General features: G+C 44.1%; 1 protein-coding gene across 4 annotated transcripts in view; it reads left to right on the plus strand.

Moving 5' to 3' along the window:
* Positions 1-17,517, plus strand: part of KCTD15 (potassium channel tetramerization domain containing 15) — a 44,583-nt gene extending 27,066 nt beyond the window's left edge. For all 4 annotated transcript variants that reach the window (XM_042797415.1, XM_042797414.1, XM_032987154.2 and 1 more), the window contains exons 3-5: positions 1,147-1,291; positions 9,329-9,634; positions 15,341-17,517. In XM_042797415.1, coding sequence (XP_042653349.1) covers positions 1,147-1,291; positions 9,329-9,634; positions 15,341-15,496 — 607 coding nt within the window. In that variant the 3' untranslated portion in view covers positions 15,497-17,517. The remainder of the gene's footprint in view (positions 1-1,146; positions 1,292-9,328; positions 9,635-15,340) is intronic.
* Positions 17,518-18,059: the final 542 nt, after the last annotated feature.

The raw sequence follows: 18,059 nt of genomic DNA on the forward strand, positions 1-18,059 counted from the left end.
TGAAATCCAGCAGGCTGCGGGATAGTCTCTCTGGGAAATGGAGTCCTCCTCACTGGCAGGGTTATTTAAGACTCGACTTTGAAACATGAGACATTCTGCAGTTGGGAACAATGCTGCACTGTCAGAGAGATGGACTCAATTACTTAATAGGTCGTTGCTGTCTGTCTCCTGCGATTTTCCTTTCAAGAACATATATTCAGCTGGGTTATTTCTCATGGGAAGACAAAGCGTTCTGAGAGAAGCCAGGCATTTGGAGGGGAGAGGTGGGAGGAACAGCAGCCAGGCAGATGCCCGGTTTGTTTTCTGCAGAGCATGCTTCTCAGGACGTGAAGAAAGCTGGAGTGATGTAGCTGATGTGGTATTTTGGTCCTGTAACCAGCTGATCCCCCAGTCTGATAGGTCTCACGTCCTCTTCTTTGCTCACGGAAGATTTGCCATGTTGCTTGCTTCTGCCAGACTCTGATCCCCAGGACTGCTGGTGGCGGGACTGTGGTCCCACAGCCAGCGCTGCAGATGCTGCCATGGGTTGCTGGTTTGCCAAAGCATTCAGCGTTGGATGGCCACTTATCCAGCACTGACAGGTCCGTACGGCTCATCTCGGTGTATGGGCAGCCTCTCCTCTAGCATGGAAAGGCTTTAATGGTGTTTGGTCAAAATGACAGCCAAGCTGGAGGAAAAACTCATGGCCAGGAACCCATCTCCGAGTAACCATTTGGTTCTCTGTTAGCAGGACATGGTGGACAGGGATGTATAACGGAGGCAGTGACACATGTTCTCACCAAAATTACTCTGCCAGCCATGGGGTGAGCGTTTCATAGGCATTTTCCTCGTTGGGGTCATGGGCCTAATTCGCAGCCCTGATTTGGGGCAGCGCGCGCTTGGCGCCAGGGCAGCTGCGGGGCTCTGGCTGCTGGTGTGTGCGCCTGCGCCTGCATGTGCACACGCGCTTCGTGTGTGTGGGCGTGCAGCTGCACACACGTGTCTAAGGCATCTATCTCTGTGCACTTGTTTGTCAACAAATTAAGATACTGTGTTACCTTATGCACATTGAATTGATGCAACTAAATTGGCTGGATGTTCTTAAGCCCCGAGGGTGTAATGAGATTTTGTCTCTTTTGCCCATTTCTTTTTCTTTTCTTTTTTCAGAATAAGTCGTCTGTTTAATGGCACAGAGCCTATTGTCTTGGACAGTTTAAAACAACATTATTTCATTGATCGAGATGGTGAAATTTTCAGATATATATTAAGCTTCCTAAGGACATCTAAGCTACTGCTCCCAGATGACTTTAAGGTAAGGAAAGCTATAGTCTGCAATCTGTTTTTTCCTCCCATTCTGTCATTTGTTTTGGTGCAGGTTGGTTTGTGTGTTTGACCTAAACACACTTAACTAAATGTTGCTGTTTATTGTTAGGATTTTTAGTACTTGTGTATTACACCAGGGATGCTGTTATTTAATAAATGGACCAATGGTTGTCATGGATACCTTAAAAAGTTAAACGATTAAGCTTATGGCTAAATCAGTTTTTCTAAACTAATTGTATTTTCTCACATTTTTAGCTTATTTATCAGGGTATAACAACAATTAAGAAGCAACATCAGCAGCTAGCACTTACCAGGGTTTAATGCTCAGAATCTGAAAGAAAGGTTTTAAATTTGACAGAGGACTTAAATTGTATGAATCTTTTTCTTGTTGATATAAAAAAGAAACACCCTTAAACAAGCCCATGAGGATTTGTGTTAGATATAACTGATGCAGATACTTTGATTTCAGGAAGTAATCTTTTACACAATTTATGAATGTGAAAACATTCTTGGGAGGTGGAATTTACTGAGGGCTTTTCAAGGAGCAATACATGTTTTCTATGAAATAATGGCAGTGGTTGTTGCTTCGCAAATCCTGATTGTTAAAATGCTCTCCTCCTAGCCTTGTTTATTTGGCTTTGCACTTACGAAACTTGCAACATTGTCATCCTTATGTATGAAAATTAGAAGACAAAAGTGTCCCAACTGTAGATGACAAGATTCAACAAAAGCACTAACTCCAGGATGAAATGATGAATAAATTGGGATGGCAACGAGGATCTGCTCAGTTAGAGGACATGGGGCGTTACGGGAGAGGAAAGTCCCCGTGCCATGCAGTGAGATTTCACTTTGCATGTTGGACTAGGTAGGCAAGATAATTTGGCCAGTCATGACTGAGTCAGTCCAGATTTGTGGCTGCTGCGGTGGCTTTAGCTTTGGAGTACAGCTGATCCTCATGCCGCAAACCGCTCCTCAGCCATTCTTGCCTAAGTTACAACTATAATCGTATTTGACGCCGGCATGGGAGTGTTTACAGTTAATGTTGAGCAGACGTGCTGTGCGGTGGGAGCACACATCTAGTCCTAAGGCAGGGAGAAGTTTTGGCATTCGTGGGCAGTTTTGAAGCTTCAGCTTGGAGGGCTGTCCTGCGTGCTGGTCTTTTTGGGCAGCGGTGGGCAGGTCAGGGAGGCTGGCCTGTGGGTTGGGGCGCTGTGAAGCCAGAGGGGTGGATGCAGGAAAAGCTGTTTACAGAGAAATGAGAGAAAACATGCAGGTAGAAGTGAAGCTAAAGACCGGACAAGTCCTGTGGATTGTAAGATGGATCAAGTAAGCGGGGGTGGATGGAGAAGCAGTACAGGAGAAATGCCAGTGAGATGCTTTAGCAGCAGTGGTTTGGACAATCCAGTCGGACAAGAAGGTGTGAGAAGAGAGAGTAGAAGAGGTGAGGTTCGAGCTGATCATGGCCTCGACTGGCATCCAGATTTCAGAGGTGCTATGAAACAAAACCAGCAGGATTCAGTAAGAGCCTGGAGGTGAGAGTGCTGGTGGATGCCAAGGACTTGTCTGCACAGTGAGCCGCTGGCAGGGCTGGGAGAGACCTGGGAGAGCCGGCGCTGTGCCCGCGCTCAGTCCGTTGTTCCAGACCATCTCTTTGCATAGGGTTAACTGTATTTTATTTAGTTCCTCCCTGGGAGAGCTTTAGAGCAAACCCCAGGCTAATGAGGGCTCAAGAACAAAGCAAAGTATTGCTAGGTAGGGAGTAACTAAATAAAAATGCATAGAAGAATGCGCTGCAAAGCTATATTAAAACTGCATTGTAAACGGATTTGACTTCACAGAAATCGTGTAATTTTACCAGCATGATTAAAGTGACAGAAGACAATAATCAAAGGTAGCAAATGAAATCACTCGGTGTTTCTAAATGCAAAACTCTATTTAAGGTATAAAACCTGACAGGTTTTCTAGTGAGACTTGCATTAAATGTTCTTTATGTCAAACAAAGCATTATCAAGTGTTTTGAATATTTATTAGTTTTTACCCCTTAATTTAATCAAGCAGTTTATTAGCCTCAAGGTCTAGCCAAGTTGCTTTTCAACTTGAATCGCTGCTCAGATGGTTATTTTGGAAAGTTTGGAATGTTAGTACCGCACCAGCGTTATTGCGTTTGCTATTTAAGTGTTGTTTTCAGACTAAGTTAACACTGAAATTCAGAGAAAGTGGGGTATGTGTTCCTAGGCTAGTGATTCTTTATTATCAAGTCTGACTGGTGTGTTTACAGTGAATATTAATTACACTTCCAACTACTAATAAGCCAGAACTTGAAAGTGTTTACTAACTGACAGGTCTCCCTGCTGAAAGCAACACTCTAATAGTTCATATAATTCTCCTGGGTTGGGGGATTTTAAGCCACATGAAGTATGCTGAGAAATTACTGAGTTGCTTGGCTCAGTTCTTTGCAGCCAGCCCATGCTGAGCAAGGTGATGGCGAGCAGCCCGGAGCTGCTTACAGCTCCCTCTTCCTGCACCGGTTCAGTCCCGTGTGTGGGACCGTGACACCTTGAGCAACGAATGTCCTCGAGCAGAGTGTGGAGCCAGCACCCCTCGGTCTGCCACGCTGCTGGGTTAGGGGGTGGCTGGCCCAGGAGCTGCCCCTCCTCTGCAGCCCAAATACTCTCCGCCTTGATCTCCCCCCCGCCATCAGAGGTGTTTCCCCAGGACATCTATGAGCAGTATCTGTCCCCTTTGCTGCTAATACATAACTCTATGCAAAACCAGGACCCGTCGTACCTACTTATTTGAGACTCACTCTTGCTTAGAGATTGGCAAGCAAAAATAGACACAGGCAGTGTGTGTATTACTACTCCATCTTAAGGAGGAGAGGAGCACAAATGCACAGGACATCTGAGTTTTATATGGATTATAGAGGTCAGCTGTAGAACCAGAACCACAAGGGTGACGTGCTAATTTATTAACACAGTTTTAAAATTAGTGTGCTTACATCTAATTTTAAGTGCTCTCAAACTGACCTTAGCAAATGGTGCAGCTGTCATCACAGAAGTGAGCAACTTTCTCTTGTAGCCAGGAGTCAGATCTTTACAGCACTAAAATATAAAAGAAACGTTGAGTTAGAATGACAGTTTGTTGTCATGTAACAAAGAATAACAAGTGAAAAATGGGCAGGAAGAGCCTTTTCAGCCTGTTCAGGAGTCAACATTAGGTACAAAAATAAAGGACCTCTTTAGTACTGAGAGAACAGCATCAGGTTCATGGGAGACCTGATTTTACAGTTTCTGTTGGCTGTCTCTGCCTGTAGTTAGCAGATCTTTACTGACCCACTGGCACTGATGTCAGAACAGCAGCACAACTGGCCTTGCAGTCACTCTTCCCATCTCCTCCCCAGGAAGGTGTCAGCCTTGTCAGAGGTGACTGCAGAATTTAGCCAGCATGAAATCCACCAGAAAAAAAAAGCTTTTCTACCGAATCATGAGCAGAAAATTATTTTGTGAAAGGCAAAAATCTGCGTCTTTGAAAGATCTGTTTACCTTCCTCATGAGATCTAAATGTTGTCCAGAAGTTGTGGATGGAGAAAGGCTGTTGTGCATCGCACCTGGCTATCTGCTCCCTTTTCCATGTGACCTTACAGAACCCATTAGTGCCTACAAAAGCCACAACAAGTTGAAGGCTCATGCTATCTCATGAAGGCTTTTTGTGGTACTTTACAGCAAAATTAGAGGCTGGTCTGTCCATCTCTCCTTTCAGTCTAGCAAGGAGCACCCAGCTTGTGAGCAGGGACCTTGGCTGGTGAGAATCACCTCTGGAATAAAGCGATTTTCCTTGGCTAAGCACAAGCGGCTCCTTTAGCTACAATACACAGTGCTTGGCTCTGGGCTGTGCTGCCACGAGGTACACTGCTATTAAGAAGTTGGGGAGGTAGGGAAATAATCCCTAGAAGAAATAGGAGATACATCATCAGTCCTGCAGGACAAGGAACTCCTGGATACTGTACAAAATCTGCGGGTTGCTGCCTGCTGCTCAGCAACACTGCACTGACACCAGGGCCAGAGCCTCTGTGAGAGCAAGGGTGCAATATCTGTATGCATTTATCAGCATACGCCTGGGACAGAAGCTGTACCAGGCTGCTCTGAGGCTGAGTTTCAATGAAACTGTGTGCACTCTGCCACTGTGCTAGGCAGTTAACACCCTGTCGCTACTCCTGCGCCTGTTTCAGAAAAATGTACCTCTTCTGGATAGGTCTAGGAAGATTCGTGTTTGCGTCTGCCTTTGGTAACTTATCAAAACTAGCAGCATGAAAATGTTTTCTTGCAGCTCCTGTGGCACCTCCCTGGTGAGGTCCCTTGTGAGTTGAATTCTTCTGCCTCATATTTCATGTTAAACTTTTGCGAATCATCAGGCTAGGACTTTATATCTACAGTGCAAGAGTATAAATACCTCTGTCAATATTACCTGGGCATCCTGAGCATCCAGTGTAGACAATCCAGAGCTGGGCATCACTTCCAGTCCAGTTGTAGATGCACAGTACTCCAAATGGTGTATAAAACCTGAACAAGAAGATTGTGTACTTAGCCGTGTGTTGAGTCCATCACCCTGCCCAAGCACAGGCTTTGGAGAACTGGACTCCCACGCTGTGAGCCATTCATTTTTTGTTCCTGGTTTTGCAAAATCCTCTTCCCTCCCTAAATACATTGTCAAATTCCTTAGTGGTGCCCAAGTCACGCAGTGCAGAAACACCAGATGTCCCGTTACAGGAGCCAGAGGGGGTCAGGGCGGTGGGCTGGGCTGTGCTGGTGGTGGCTGGTCAGGGCAGCATGCAGCACATGGCGTGGGGGGATCACAGAAGGAAGGTGCCCCTTCCCAGTGCTGTCACTAGTAGATAGCAATGGATTTTCTCTTGCCGCGCAGAAGACACTTTATCCCTTCTACCTGCTACAGTGCAACAAATTCCCTTTATTGCCACTGCCTGATAATAGGTGCCCAGACTCCCTAACGCTGCACGTGCATGTTGCCTCTTCACACCAGCATGCCTCAGATTCCCAGCTTCTGTTACAAACCCCTTCTTCCAAGTGCAGAACCCTTTCCAGCATATTTGTGCTCAACCCAAGTGTGGAATGGACGCAGAGATGAGAGACCTATTTTAGAAAGTAACCCAAACACCTTGGCTTAACCCAGGCAGCTGTGACCAGGTGCACACCTCATCCCATGGAGCACGTGGTGCTCCAGCACAGCCCCGATTTCTGCACAGCCATCTGAAAGGTGGCTGCATTGTTCTGGGAACAGTAGTGAACGAGCTGTTCCACTTGAAAACTGGTTGTCTTAGCACAAATTGATATCAGAATACAAAATTCATCTTGTTTTTTTAGGACAAATGATGGCTAGCAGAAGTCGCTAAAGAGCTGCATTTGTTGCGGTGGGCTAACAGCTGGCTGAGGGGGAGGCAGAGGTGGTGCGATCCTGGTTTTGTTTGCTTTATGACATTACTGTTTTGGCCTGGGGGTGCTGGACCACTGAACTCCTGTGATTCAGGATACTGTCAGCATCATCCAAAGCCCAGTGAAGTCAGTCGAAAAGACTCTCATGAATGTAATGGGCTTTGCATCCAGCCTCAGGAGCACTGTACCTCTCTCTACTTCCAGAAATGAAGGACTGGGTTTTATATCTCTGTACCACCTCTTCTAGGCTTTACTGTTGAGTTTTCTTAGCACGTATTCACTTGATTGACCTTGCAAATAATATGTTATTTTATAGCGGCCATGAAAAAAGATACTCTGAAACTAGTTTTTCAGGACGTACTGAAAACAGCAGGAGACTTCCCACACTGCCTTCAGTAAGCATGGGACGCTCCTGTTCACTCTACAGCATTAAATTTTTCCGTAGCACTGCACATTTTCCTTTGCTCAAGAAAGATACATGGGACCAGCAGATGCCCAGTGCACGTTTGATAGGCCCCTGCACTCACCTCTGTAATGAATGCAGTTAGGTGGTGGACACTGTTGCTCCAGTGTCCCACACAAAGATTTCAGAAAGTTTGGGGCAGGGATTGTTTTTTTAATTTAGGCCACTAATCCCTGTAGGTTTAAACTGGTGGCATGTTTAGTAACCAGGGAGCTTCACCAGTGGACATTAATGGTTCAGCAGAGAATGCTGATTTTATGGAGGGGGGAAAACACCTTCCATTGGGGGCGACGCTTTGGGGCTGATGCTGTCTTACCCAAGACCAGGTAATGCAGCCAGTCTCCACGCCTCTTCGCCTGGCCCGGTCCCAACACCGGTTGTTTGCAGCATGCTTTCTATATGATTTCTTCTTTAATCTTCCTGTTGTTTTTCATCTTCCAGATACTTTCCGTGTCTGTTGTCCTCATTTCTTCCCACTTGCTTTTATCCCTCTTTCCTCTGCGCCTTCTCTGGTCCTTTTTTCTCCCTTAGTGGTATGCATATTGTCCAGCCTTAAGACATCAAAGATGTAAGGGTTCGGATGTCCCTTCTGTAACATGATAACCTTGCCAATGTCACTATGAATATTCATATGTCTCCAGGCTGTAGGCAGCCCTGGGGTGAAGGAGCACCTTTCCACTACGGGTAGTGGGTCTGTGGTGCCAAATCTGAGCACAGCTAACTGCTTTGGTTCAGTAATATCCTGCAGCAGCAGATTTTACAGGTTAATTCCAAGCAGCTGTGAAGAGTTGCACCTTTTTGTGCTGCACATTCATTGGCTTTTGATTCCCCCTGTTCCTGAGTCCTGGAGCAGCAGCACTGCCATTATTTTTCATGTAATTTTGGTGCCCGTTTCTTGATTACTTCTTGTCGTGTCCTTCTTTCTGGGCCAAATTATTTGAGTCATTTCACTCTTGTGATGTTTAATTTCATTTCGTTGCAGTGGTGGAGAACTGACCTTTATGTCCAGGTGTTGACCTACAGCATATTCCACAAAAGTCATGTAGCATACCTGTGGTGCAGCATTTCCATCTGTAAACGTCCATAAAAGCCAGAAAAGCAAATGACAGGTCTTTGCGGAGAGGAGCTGGTGCTGTGTTCTTATTGCTCTTCTTCCCTTTGGGAGGCTGAAGGAGGTGGTGGGACCAGTGTAAGCAAACTACCCACCGGGTGCTTCCCCCTCTCTTGGTCTGGTAGGCACTGCTGCCTCCTCGGGTCTGGGGGCTGCTGATACACGTTGCCTCAACATACTCTCATGTGTTTAAGCAGAGGTGGAAAGATATATCAGAAATCTGATGAAAAGTTATTAATGAGGATATGCAGAAGACATCTCAATCAGTGAACTGGGAATTGGGTCAAATTGGGAATTTGAATTGCCCAAAGCCCGAGTGAGGTGATGGACAAATGGCTGGGAGGAACTGTTTCTTTTAAGTTGTAGGAGTGCACAGCTGAGCTCCCAGCCAGCGGGATGGTTGGGTCACTACCTCCATATAATTTACCAGGCTCCAAAGCGCGCTTTAAATACATGAATAATCATGAAACGCAGGGAGCAGCTGAGCTGCTGTAGTTGAATTTCAGACTCAGCAAAGACAGGTGAGAAGTGAAGCTGAACTGACATCTCCATCTCGTAACATGTGCGAGAGGCGACAGTGAAGCCTGAGATCTTCTGTTGTAACATCAGGAGTGAATATCTGAGGCCAAGAGTGAAGATCAGGGCTCAGGACATCTTCTCTTACATCAGCAGGCTTTGCTTCTTGCAACCAGTTATTTTGATTTCTTAATGCAAAAGTAAAGCCTTCTGGCATTGAGCTTGTGGGATAATAAATGAAAGAATAATTCAGTGCAATGGGAACTTCACGGTCAGCTCAAATAGATTCAACGCTAACATGGTGTGGTTTTCTGTGTAGGTGTAAGACAAAGACAAAGTATGTGGATACCTGTTGCCTTATACTCTTGCTGACAGTACATAAGCCTAAGTAGGTCAAATAGGAACAATGCTCATTTTTAAGGGAGAACTATAAGCATTTCTAGTTTCTCTCTCTCCCTCTCTCTCTTTTTTTTTTTTTTTTTTTCCCAGGACTTTAATCTTTTATATGAAGAAGCAAAGTATTACCAGCTGCAGCCAATGATTAAGGAACTTGAGCGATGGAAACAAGAGAAAGAACAAAGGAAACATTTCCAGCCTTGTGACTGCTTGGTCGTAAGAGTGACTCCAGATTTGGGGGAAAGAATTGCATTGAGCGGGGAGAAAGCTTTAATAGAAGAGATCTTCCCAGAGACTGGGGACGTCATGTGCAACTCCGTAAATGCAGGCTGGAACCAGGACCCTACCCACGTTATTAGGTTTCCTTTGAACGGATACTGCCGGTTGAATTCAGTGCAGGTAATGGCCTTTCGGTGCTGGCTCATCTATTTGCTGGGGTGTTTTTTTTATTTCTTGTTCAATTATATGCAAATTATTTGCTTCTGCCCAATTACCTTCAGTGCTTATACTGCAAGGAGACATTTTCTGCCTGGTGAGATCACAGTCTTTCAGGTTTTCCTAAGTCCAAGCAGAAAAATAGATTTAGATTTTGTGTATGTTAGTGCCATGCTGGTCTCATAATGGTGTTATACTGATAAATGCTAATTTTTTCATCAATGTATAGCCTGCAGCAGTTTTTTTTTCCTCCATAGTGCCCCCAGGAAGAAAGAGAGAGTTCCAAAAACTACAAAAAAAAATCTCCACACCATTTTATAGAAAATGCAACAATGTGTAAATGCATAATTTATGTCTCACTCATAATTAAATGATGGTGCCTGCGGGATGGACTTAAAAAAATTGATCTCTGCACTTTTTTTTTTTTTTTTTTTTTCAAAAGGATGTTCTATAAAAATTGCCCAGAGTATTTTAAACAAAATGTATTTCATTTTATACTCAGAGTTTTGACATTAGGTTTAAAATTAAACATATGAAACAAAAGAAGATAACTGGACAGATAGGTGGATGGTAGCGGAAATAAATATGTGGCTTGTGTTTAGGCAGCAGCCTTATGGGCAAGAAATGCCATTTCACAAGGGATCACCGCCACTGTGGCCAGAGCTTTGGTGTTGTAGCTGTCCTTGGGCTGCGGAGAAGGAACAATGTTGATGATGCTGTTAACTTGTGCCTTAATTAACAAGGGCAAAACAGAGCTCTTGGTTTTTGCATGTCTGCCTTTAAAATATGCTGCATATACTGGTATTATGGAAAGTGAAATGAACCTACAGGGGAATATTTCCAAAGTTGCTGTCCCCTGCAGACAGGCTGTGGCCGCAGATGTTAACTGAGCTGTGAGAAATGCCTTAGTGGTCTTGGTCAACTCCCCTGTGGGCAAATACCCACAGAAGAGCTGGCCCAAGGGACAAGCTGGCCCAAGGGACAGGCTGGCCAGACAGGTTGGGGAGGGAGGCGTAATAACAAGAGAGGGCAAGAACCTAGAGCCCTTGCTTACCCGTGCTGTTATTACACAGCAAGCTGAGGCACCCTCCATCTCCTGGGCTGCCAGTTGACAACATTTTTGGGAGACCTGCAGTTACCAGAATATGTAAAGGTGGATGGAGCAGTTTTAACAACCTGCATTTGACACTGACACCTCCCTCCTCAGGGCAGCATTCCCTGGCGCACCCTGCACTGATAGACACTTTCATCTGAAACCGTTCTAAACCCAGCTATTTTTGGTGATTTTTTGTTCAAGACTCCCAAGTGTTTTATTTGGTTGAACTTCAACAGTCCAATGCCTGTGGTTAATTTTGCACAGTCCTTAGCAATTTCACGTTTGGCAAGGTTTAGAGTGGGCTGCCCCAAAACCAGAAGGCTGGAGGTGGGTCGGAGGCAGATCTGTTTGCTGGCAGTGGGAACAGTGATGAATTCATCACTCTGCTGGGTGGAGAAGGGAGCAGCTGCAGTTTAGCTAAGGTAAGTGGGTAGGGAAGCGTGTTCGTGTCTCAGCCACGCTGCCCATGTGATGCAGTCAGACGCATGCAAGAAATCAGAATAACTAAAAAAATAAAGGGTCCCTGCAAGCCACTGAGGGGCTCAGCACTGCAAGCAGCCAGTCAAAGCGCTGGATGTCCACATGGCTTAACACTTGGCTCTGTTTTATCCAAAGTGGTGCACTAGTAGGAAACGTGTGCTTGTAGTAAAAGCTAAATGCTAATTATTGTTATTATTTGAATGTGTTTTGAATTCAGTCAAAATTCAGACAGAATCAAAGAGTCTCTTTGCAAGTTCATGTTGTGAAAAAAAATTTATGTCAAAGAGTCTACAGTATAAATAACATCATTTTACTAAATTACATCATTTTACTATATAATTAATAGAAAGTGTTTTCAAACACTTTCTGGAAAATGACGCGTTTCTGAGACCAAAGGCTGATGAAATCAGCAGCTAATTATCATTGGCTCTGATGGACTCTGGTCAGCACATAGGCGCTGCCCTTCCCCTTCCCAGGATTTTTTGGCAAAACAATATTAAGTCAGAAGTTGGAAGTACAGTGAAGCAAGTGCATAGACTTAACAGAGATGGGTTAGGAGGGGTGGTGGTCAGAAGAGCAGAATCATTTCCAAAGACTCTTGGAGAGTGGTGCAGTAAGTCTGCCAGCAGATTGCTGAGATACATCACTTTGGTTTCCCTATGACCTGCTGAATATATTTGTTAGCATAACTGCAATATTTATAAATTCTTTGGAAGATATTTTCATTAAGTGTTTTGTGTCTAGAACTGTGCATATAAAACAGAGAATGTCCACACTGAGTAGGTAGGTAGTGGTAGCCAAAAAAATACAGTAGCTCTTAATTTAACACCTGTTTGTAATTACATACAGATATAGAGTTTTCTTATGACTGATACTGGTTTTTCAACTCCTTGCAACAGGTTCTGGTGAGATACATGAACTTACGTTAGAGAAAATTCTGTGATGCTTCTATAATGTTGAACATTGAGTCTTCATAATAAAGAATGTATTTGTTAGTATTCTGCAAAATTTAAATGAAATGCAATAAGTAAAAGTATCGTGTTTCTATTTGGAAAACATTCCCAAAAAATCAGATGTGCTTGGAATACTGGAAGACAGAGTATATTAAATGCTAGCACAGAGCCTCTATTTAATACTCTGTGTGTGCGTCCCTATACGTAGGAGAATCGCAGCTGATACTTTTTGGCATATTCTCTTTGGAGATTTACAGAATAGTAGCTCTGATTTGATTCAGAGATGCTTGCTGGTTTCCCTGTGTCTGTATCTTACCTTCAGAAAAAGTAATGTGCATAGAGCCAAATTCACTAAATGGCATTTAAATCTGTTCATGTTCAACACGCCGTTTAGTCTGGTGCACACACTGGTGCACACAAAGCAGCGCTCAGCGCACATGGAAGCAGCCTTTAGGAGCCTTTCTCCATAGACCTGAGCTCAACCTTATCCAAGTTACACTTAAGACTCTATAATATTTAGACATTCTCTGCATTGTTTACAGGATTTGGCCTGTTTTGTTTCTTGCTGAGAAAATTGATGATACCGAGGATTTTAGCACTAGATTATAGCCCGCAGTCTAGTCCTTTGAGCGCGTAGGTAGCAAAAATGAATCGCTTTGTTCTGCGTGCGGTGCTCTAAGGTGTAATGTCTACCTGGATTGTGTGTTTGCAGAGAGCTGGCTCGGTAGAGTCCTATGTTAACATGCAGCCTTCCATAGCTTTGGACCGGGGCAAGCCAAGGGCACCCCCATGCTTGTTTAGTCTTACAAGCAAATTGATTTTTAAAAGTTTTTAGCAAGGATTTTGAAGTCATGTCTCTTTCTGAAATCTTACCTGTCAATCCTCTGTTAAATGGAAGAAGCCTCCTTTCCTGTGGCTGGGTGGCCTCTCTTCTTCATCTTTCCAGGTCTAGGAACAGGGATACAGAATACAGTCAAAATACACTCCAGCCTGTGAAAGAGCAGTCTGATGAGGTCTTATTCTTCCTTCCCTCTGAAACTCCTGCCTTCCTCTTCGAGCAGGAACAAGGGCCGGTGTCTGTACCCCATTTCTATCCTACAGGCTGCATACAGCCTGGACAAATACGAGAGTTGTAAGCTTTCCCTCTCTCTTTGTTTTCAATATATTTTGATAACCCACTCTCCCACCCCTTCTTTTAATCTCTCCAGGTTCATTTTTCTTCCATACACTGGAGTACTTTTTTGATCTTTCAGTTCTACAACTTTCTTACAGTATAAAGTATATAAAAATCAGGGCAAAAGTCAGTGAGATTTGGCAGATGCGACTTTCTGAGAATGTAAGTTGCTGTGTCCCCAGGCCAGGCAGAGCTCCTCAGGCAAGTTGATTTCCAGCAGATTCGGCACGGCTTAAGCAGAGTTGTGCTGGAGCAGCTCTTTTCCTTCGCTGGTCCTTAGCAGCCAGGGTAGCAAGTACAAGGTTTTAGTTACCACTAAAAAAAACACACCAGGGATTAAAATGGAGATGGATAATGCAGGCGACCTCAGAGGAGGGTTCCCACAGATTAAAACCAGCAAATGCTGCTGCCATGATTTGCAGCGCACTGTGGTACCACCTTGGATACAGTTATGCTTTTATCCTTAGTAAAGGCTCCAAACTGATGTTTCTGGAGAAAGCAAACCCATCATTCAGGCAAAAGAAATGGTGCCCTGAGAAATGCACCGTGGCCTCACGTGAGTCTGTGTGAGGGTGAGGGCAGCAGTCAGGTGTGCAGGTCTTTAACTTAGTCAGCTTGGGCCTTGAAACATAAGACTTTTAAGTACTACCGCAGTAGGTGTAACTGCTGAAGTGCTCCCAGGGCTAGTAAAACTAAAAAAGAAATAAAATTCTTTGTTTAACATAAAGTGGTGAAACATACAAGTTGATTCCATCTGAAGGTGGTGGGTTTACTGCTTAGACGTTCCTCTAGGTTGAGCGAACAAGTTCTTAAACAGCTTAGGCCCTGTCATTGTGGGTCCAGACAGCTGTCACATGGGGATGCTGGTGTTACCAAATTCCTCAGGTTAAGTAAATGATCAGGTTCCCTTCCCAGCGCAGTGTGCCACGTGCTGTAGCAATGGAAGCGGGACCTTGGGGGAGGCTGTTACAGAGCAGTACGGGCTGCTCCCCTTGGTGGCGTTTATCAGTAGAGGGAAAAACAGGAATCATTTTTCCAGGCCGCTGCCCTGGACTCAGGGGAGCTGCCAGTGGCAGGGAGGGTGCATGGCATCCCCTGCGGTGGATCTTGCATTGCAGGTCTGCCAAAGGTGGAGCTGGCATCTGCTCTCACCTAACGCGGAGAAAAGTCTGTGTGCATCCTGCTCTGCTGGGAAACCGTATATCAACATGCTCACGCATGTGAAAACACGGCCCCGATCACATTGCCAAGATCAGTATATCCTAGGGTAATGTGCTGTGTGACAGTCTCAGAAATTAAAGTTGCCTCTGGGTTCCTTAAATTCATGCATCTAAATTTCTTTAGAAGGAGAAAGAGAAAATACATACTTGGGCAATACAAATTAACCTCTTTCTTGGGCCAGAACATTTCCCCATTGTCCACGTCTTGGCTCAGCATCCCGTCCCTGCCGTGCTTTGCTAAAAGCAGCAGTCCCTTCCAGCGAGGGAAAATCACAGCTGCGATTTCCATGAAGATGTGGTGGAAGCGTCACTCAGGCTCCTAATACATTTTAATCTGCCAAGGAAGAGCTGAGAAATATTTTCAGTTCCTTTCTGTAATACTGTTCATATTACTAATGAATAATGGGCACTTTTTATTACAACTTAAACCCAATGTTGTTTTCTATAAGCAGTAAGAGATAGCATCAATATCACCACAGTCCAGTATTTTACTATATAATGTACTAAGCTGCTCTGCAGCGTGCTTATTTGTTTGATTAATTTTTGTTTTCTACAGACGTTTGCTGAGAGCGAGACTTTAATCACAGTGTAGTCATTTAAGAATAAGTTATAGAATTATAGCTGAATAATATTCATTCAACAAGGACTTGAAAGACTAAATCTATCATTTAGACCCAGGGCTCCTGAATGCTTTTATCACTAAAATTTGCTAAATATTAATCTGATTTTTTTTTTCTCACATCGCAGGTGCTCGAAAGATTATTTCAGAAGGGATTTAACGTGGCAGCTTCATGCGGTGGTGGGGTGGATTCCTCTCAGTTCAGTGAATACGTGCTGTGTCGCGAAGACAGACGACCACAACCTACCCCCACAATCAGAATAAAACAGGAACCCCTGGACTAGGCCCTACCCGTACTCCTTTGTAACCGTAGAAGTGTTTAATAGTCCCTGATGTGAAACTCTTAAGGATTTGCAAAACAGTATTAGCAAACAGATTTTGACTTTATGTTGCCAATTAGTGGTATTCTGAAACTACCTGTCACATAGCCAGCCATGAAATGCATTTGAAAAACCAGTTGTCCGTTTTTCACAATGAAATTCCCGAGCATGCTCAGCATACCAGGCCTGCTGGGAACGTACTTTGGGCTGAACAGCTGTGGTGGTGAAAAAGGCAAAGCTTCATAAACCCCCGACCCTCCATTGAACTTCTACAGAAAGACCAATTAAAGCAATTTGAATAGATCAGCAGGAGAAATGGTTCTGTCAGCCTTTCCAACAACCCCCCGATGCTGTGACGCGTGGAAGTGGGCGCCTCCGAGAGGAAGATGGTACACTAAAAACTGCACTGAGTATCTTCCCTGACTGCCGCACCTCCTTCATATCAGACGTGCTTTACACCTCTGTACATTACGTTACACTTCTGTGATTGTACTCACTCATGCTAGCAAATGGCTTATTTTTATACAACATTTCCAACTGAAATACCTTTCTGTGGACAGAATCCAGAATAAGAAAAGGACCAATTTATAGTCAACTGGTGCTCGGTACTAAAAAACCCCACACAAACAAAAAAGCAACAAAAAATTGGACAAGGCCGATTATGGCAATATTTGCAAAAGTAGGGATCTGGAAGCACAAGCTAAAATGCCAGCCACCATCACACAAGGGTCACGTACCTAATGTGGAGCTGTAGTTCTCTTAAAGCCAGTCTTGTTTTGACTCAGAAACTGTTAAGTTTTGCATCATCAAAGCAGCGTGGTTCTGCCAAGCAAGCTCTGCCACCCCTTGTTACTCATTTACTAACCATGTTATAAGCCCACATTTAGGAGGAAACATTAAGAATTTTGGACAAACCTACTCTTCATGGGTCTGGAATTTTTGCAAAAAGTTGTTGTAACCCTCTACTGCCATTGTCTGATGAAGGCAGGCCACCTTTTATTTAGGCTGTTTTTCCTCTATTATTTTAAACTATTATTAAAATACCAACTCTGTAGCTGCCCTCTATCTGTGTAATTTTCTCTTTAACGAAGCCCACTGTCTGCAGGAGGTTACTGCTCCTTCCATGAATCGGTATCGACTCTGACTTGCAGGGCTTCCTAACTCAGGAGACCGCACCATGTTTGCAGGTGCAAGGTTATAAATAGCATTCTGCTAAATCCTGTTTATTGCCGTTTAGCATGATTGGGTCCTCAATAACTAATTCATGTGTTAATTGCAATTTAGTTTCTCCCACATTAATTTATAGAATACTGTTGTAGATGCTGAATTTTAATTGAACTCTTTTTAGATGCATAAATATGGCCATATAGAACAAGGGACAGACTATTAAGTGGTCAACCATTCTTCAGTGCCAAATGATTACAATCGGGCAAAATAAAAAAATCATGTTTAAGACTAATATTTTCAAAAGCGATGAGCTGTACTGACTATCCAAGGTACAATCCAGGCAGGGGTCTAATTTTTGGAAAAGGGCTGGATACCTGTCCGTGGAAAGCCAGACCTCTGCAGGTTTTCTCACCTTGGTTACCCAATTCAGAAATCTCTTCTGGAAATCTTAGCTGATATGGGTTGGCCTGCTAACTTAGCAGAACAGTTGAGCAAATCTGTCTACTTTAAAAGAGTTGTAAAGTTATTTTATTTTGTGGTTTTATACTTGTACGACATTCAAAAGTCGCTAGGCATTGCCATATTTGAATATATGGCACAACATTCACCTTTGTATGTAAGATATCTGTAGAATTGTATATTATACATTTAATATTGTAAAGAACTTAACGTATAATTGTCATGTATTTGTGTATGCACATTTCTTATACAGTACTTCATGCCATAAACATTTCTGTAAAGTAAATGATCAAAAATAAGCAAGTAGGGTGGAACACTCACTGTATCTCCCATGTTGCTTAAAAGAGGTGAGAATTTTTGATTGCGTCTCCTCCGGCCTTTTGCTCCATTCAGCTTGATGTAGCCATGTCTTACAAAAAGAAAAAAAAAAAAAGTGTTTTATTTATTACTTTCATACATTGAGTTCACTTTAAGTTCAAAGCATGCTTAAATAATCCATTTAGCTTCTTTTTGTCCGGTATACACTCTTGTTCTGCTCCCCTGAACAGGGAGCGTCAGCACTGGCAGGGGCCGAGCGCCCGTCAGTCAGCGCGTCCTCTCCGTTCGTTACCTCTCGGCCGGGGGAGAAGGGCCAACACCTCACGTTTACATTTAAACCCCGGGGCCCGGTTCTGCCTCCCCGGGCTCAGCAGGGGCCCCCGGCAAGTGAGACCAGGTGCCCGGGACCCGCCGAGTGCTGAGCACATCCAGCTCCTGCCGAAGGGGCGGGCAGGCAGCTCTCCCGAGCCTGGAAGCGGGATGATGCTTTCGGTTCTGTGTAGAACGTTGGAAGCATTTGTGGTTGGTTGGTTTGGTTTTCTTCAGTTTGTGTTTACCGTATTTTTTTTATAGCTCAATAAAG

The sequence above is a fragment of the Tyto alba genome, unplaced genomic scaffold (genome assembly GCF_018691265.1).
Source record: "Tyto alba isolate M040663 unplaced genomic scaffold, T.alba_DEE_v4.0 Super-Scaffold_26, whole genome shotgun sequence".
Classification (NCBI taxonomy): Eukaryota; Metazoa; Chordata; class Aves; order Strigiformes; family Tytonidae; genus Tyto; species Tyto alba.